At 35.3% G+C, this 4,953-nt stretch overlaps 1 protein-coding gene across 1 annotated transcript; it reads right to left on the bottom strand.

Moving 5' to 3' along the window:
• Positions 1-446: 446 nt before the first annotated feature.
• Positions 447-3,507, bottom strand: LOC121759153. The gene is made up of 5 exons (XM_042154658.1): positions 3,262-3,507; positions 2,062-3,179; positions 1,217-1,615; positions 935-1,143; positions 447-856 (listed from the first exon to the last, which is right to left on the bottom strand). The coding sequence occupies exons 1-5, from the start codon at positions 3,345-3,347 to the stop codon at positions 605-607; spliced, it is 2,064 nt and encodes a 687-aa protein (XP_042010592.1). The 5' UTR covers positions 3,348-3,507; the 3' UTR covers positions 447-604.
• Positions 3,508-4,953: the final 1,446 nt, after the last annotated feature.

The raw sequence follows: 4,953 nt of genomic DNA, 5'->3' as shown, positions 1-4,953 counted from the left end.
TAATTATTTTCCATATTTTAGTTTTTTCTGCCTAGAATATCCCCTGTCCCACTAGAATATACACTCTTTCCTTTTTAGTCCGTTCCCAAATAATATACACTTTCTAATTTTGAAAACTCTTTTATCTCTAATGAGTTGAGATTCATTCTCCACTAATAATATTTTATTTAATTTTTCTCTCTACCTTTCACTTACTTTACCATTTTTATATTAAAATCCGTGCCGAACTTAAAGTGCATATTCTTTTGGGACGGATGAAGTATAATACCTTCACCCCAAATATATAAATAATTTTCAATTGTTTAACTATTATTCATACAATAGTAATTTCCTTGAAATTAGTGTTAAAGTCACTTGAAATATCTACATAGCTTAAACAATGAAAGTAGTTTGTTCTGGTTATCCATATTTAATTATTTATATAGATCCAATCAATTACGATGATATTAAATTCAACCTCGAATATCATACAAATTTTTAAATACTACGGAGTAGTATTATGTACTAATATATTTGTGTATACGATTATACACTACTAACCTAAGTACTTCTCATGGCCTTGATATACAAGTCGGAAGCTACCATAATAAAAGACAAGAAAAATCTAACAAGGGAAAAGCAAAAAACATGCATCCCTCCGAAGCTTCTTCCCCACAAAATTAATGTTATTCAATTTCTTCCGACACCAAAGCAAGTGATCTTCGCTCAATCTTGACATATTCAAAACCCTCGAAACCAATCTCAAATCCACCTCAATTGCCATCATCTCTCTATCCAACCCTCTCTCTTGATGCTTCCTCAACTTCCTCACGATGCACTTTTCACCCCTCATTTGCTCCTTCATCCTCCTCCCCTTCTGCAAAATCGAACACCACCTAAATTTATCGAACACACCACTACTAACAAAGACTTCATATCCGAAAAAATAACAAACCTTGTCGAGGCTCGAGACAACTTCCAATAGAGGCCCATGTTGTAGGGCATCATCAACCTTGGCAATTAGGCCACCACAATTTGTCACCTTCTTGTCACCAAAGACGAATTCTTGAAAGATCACCATTGTCTCACTTATGGTCCCCACCAATGTTTCTAGTGTGATCGCGTCATCCCTCTCCTCTCTCTCCTTCGTCTTCGCACAATCATCTATGATATTTATCACACATCCAATAAGTAATGAACGTTAAATCGCAAAAAATATTTGACTTATCTATCTTACCCTTGATGGTTGGGACTTGGAGGAGGCTCCGGATCATGCACCGGCTCCTGACATAGTTGTCGATCCTATGCCCCTCAAACTGCTCATCCTCCATGAACCGCTGCATGAGGACTTGAAACTGCTGGAGCTCCTCAGCAGTGCGGTTGTAGGAATGCCTCCCTTCACCATCATGATCGAGCAGCTCACGGGCTTTTGCATCGAGCCACCACAGAATCTCCCACGACAGACACATCTGGCCGACATACACCACCTCCAAATCGCTGTGCAACTCGCTTATAGTTTTGTGCATTGGATCAGCATAGACCCTCCTCACCTTCCCAGCCAAGAATCTTGGCAAAACAGAGTTAGCCCTTTTCTTGCATGCTGTGAATGCCTCAGTTTCCTTCAGCTGTAAGAAACCTGCATCATTTCAACACATCTTTTACCTCATTAGTCATTGAAATTAAAATGTGGAATAAAGATCAAGTTTTTAGGTCAAGAATGCACTCGTGATTAGTAACCATACTTTCCAAAAGGAATTTTATTTAATAAAGATCAAACTTTTAGGTCAATAATGCACTAATTGAAAAGCAAAACCATACTTCCCAAAAAGAATTTGGTCATTCCCATATTCAAAATGTGATTTTTTTAGGCCTATAGACAATTGGGTAGCTTTTAGAGGAAGGATATACTATTCAATAAAGCCCAATAATGCAAATCCTTTCAGACAGCAATATAAAAAGGTATCCAGCATGAAACATTAAACACATCAAGTAATATCAGATCCTACATATTTTGATCATGTTTTGCAACCAAAAATCAATCCTTGAACATATAAAAAATTAAAATTAATAATAACAACTTACTAATAGCTTGTGATGTCTGGTAATTCAAGATGTCCAGTTTTCTCATTTTTTCTGTATAGCTCTTGTAGAATCTCTGAATTCCATCCATCACATCCTTGTACCCAATCTTGTGATCAATTTCAAGAGGTCTCAAATCTTCAATCATCTTAGGAGTTTCGGAGTCCTCGGATATTGTTGGAAGGCCTCTGATTCTGCAGCTCTTGAGCTCCATCTTCATCTGCTGCACCAAATTCTGGTGTTGGGACAAAACATCTACTCCATCATTTTCATGTTCATCATCTGAATCCCAACACTTCTGTTGTGAACTATTATTTGCATCAACACATGATGGAGATGGAGATGGAGATGGAGATGAATCACTCTCTCTCTCCAAGTCCAAATCCAAATCATCACTAAGCTTCACAGATTGAGGGTCCATCTCTATGAACTCATCATCATCATCAAAAGTGGCCTTATTTTCATGATCATCGTCTAATAGAGATGATTTTGATTCATCAGCCTCATCAAGAAAACTACTCATCCAGTTCAAGGAATCATTTTTTTCCATTTTCTGATGAGCATCCGATTCTTGATCCAGGCTTGAAGAATGGCTGCTGGGAATCAATTCGATTTCATAACAAAATTCTTCATCCACCATCTTCCCTTCAGCTCGAAAATCATCCTCCTCTTCTTTGTCTTTTTCGCCACAAACACCTTCTAAAGAAATAATCTTTTTCATTTCTGATGAACTCTCTTGATTAACAGAGAAAGAAGGATTCAACAATTTGAAATAAAAGGGCGAGGAGAAGTTTGATTCTTGTTCAAAATCCTCTGTTTTCTCTGATTCTTGATCATATTCCTCTGTTTTTTCTGATCCTTGACCAAATTTCTCCATCTTTTCATCTAATCCCATGATTTCAGAGGCAATGATCTGATCACTCCCCACAATAAAGTTATCTGGTCCGACAAACAATTCTTGGACCACAAATCCCACTGCCTTAGGCTCTTCCAAGAATCCACTCACATTATTAGCCGACAAAATTTGGCATTTACTATTTTTAGCAACCAAACAGCTCCCAAATGAAACAGAGTTCTCATCCATGGAACCCTTCTCTTCTTCAGCAAGACTTGATTTTGACCTGCAAAATGGATAGAAATTACCCCTAAATAGATGATAAGTAAAAAAGATTGGATTTTTATCGAGATTGAGAAGAATTTTACATGTAAACGTGTCTGTGAATGAGGCCAAGAATCTTGAGCATCACACTAGAAAGAGAAGCCAAGAAAATACTACTAAAACTATACATAGTTTCTACGCAAAACCTCAAACAGCAGCAATCAACGGAGAGCAATCAACGGAGAAATTAGTGTTTTTCATTTCGATGTAAGAGGAAGTTTGAAGTCTGTGTCAATTGGAAATTGGAATGAATATATTGGGGAATTTTACGAAAGTGGAGTGGGACGAGTGTCAACTGTCAACTAATAGAGGTAAAGAATTTTGTAAGATATTTATTCAAATAGGAGTAATTTTTTCTAATATGGGAAGGGAATTAGGAATATGAATAAAGCTTGCGGCCACATTATGACCGGCCATAAATTAATTGAATAATAAAAAAAATTGATTTTTTTAAAATTTTTGGTTTAATACTACTTGATTTTACTTTTATATCATCTTCGTTATATGTTGCTCAACATGTTAGTGTCGCTCTTTCGTAGTTTTTGCTCAACTTATTACTACTGTCATTTCTTGATTGTTGCTCAACGTATACAATAATTCGTGATATTAATGTGTTTTACGTCATGGAATTCAAAGATAAGTATCAATTCACAAGTCCATTCACACACATATAAGTTTATATCGGTAATTCTAATTTTTTTTATACATGTAAATGGACTAAATTAACTCTTTATGGCTGATCATATTATGGCCATTTAACAACACTCTAGGAATATTACGTCTTGCATCATGCTTGATATTTGCATTTAATTTTGTCGGAAATTATTCTTATTTTTTCAATAATTTAAGACCGTTGAGTCTGGCTCTTTATTTCTATCAGAAGTCTTCTGTCGGTTTGAGTTTTGGAAGAATTAAGAGTTGACACGTTTCTACCGAGGGAGGGAAGCTCAGAAATCCAAGTGTAAATTTCTCTCTCAGCTTTTTGCGTTTGGAAGCTTTGTAGTATTGATTGCAATTGAAGACTTGGTCGAATAAATGCATTCATTGTTCTTGAAATGGTCCTTGCGTTTTATGGGGTCCAAATAAATGTTTGATGAAGAGAACCAAATTATCCTTTCATTTTTTGAATTTGTTTTTTCTTTTTCGAATTGGAACTCCTTATAATTTATTACTTGAAATTTAAAAGAGAAACATTTTACAATTGAGTACATGGTGAATTTGCAGGTGTTCGTTAATATTTTAAGGTAAAATTTGTGGTAGCTCTAATGTTTTACTACTTCCGTCCGTGAACAGGAGTCCCATTTATTTTCGGTACGAAATTTAAGAAATATTAGAAATGTGGATGGAAAAAAGTTAATTGAATATGCGTCCCACTTATGTATATTAGTTTTAAATTAAATGTGAGTTAAATGAGTTCGTGAAATGTGAGACCTATATACTATTTATAATAAAAGTGAACCAGGACTCTTATTTGCGGACGGACCGAAATAAAAAAACAGGACTTCTATTCGCGGACAGAGGCAGTAGTATTTTGTTAATTGATAGGGTAATGACTAATGAGTCAAACACTAATCAAGGAATAAGACCTAGCAACTAGAAGAATCTAAAACGGATGCAGGAATTTATTCTCTACCAGGTCGATCGTGTGATTTTTGTTTAATGCTAACTCTTTTTCTTTAGTAATGTTGTATGGATGAATATTTTTGTTTGAAATTATTTCTTATTTTAACAACATT

The sequence above is a fragment of the Salvia splendens genome, chromosome 12 (genome assembly GCF_004379255.2).
Source record: "Salvia splendens isolate huo1 chromosome 12, SspV2, whole genome shotgun sequence".
In the NCBI taxonomy this organism is placed as follows: Eukaryota; Viridiplantae; Streptophyta; class Magnoliopsida; order Lamiales; family Lamiaceae; genus Salvia; species Salvia splendens.
This window is presented reverse-complemented; position numbering and strand designations above follow the sequence as displayed.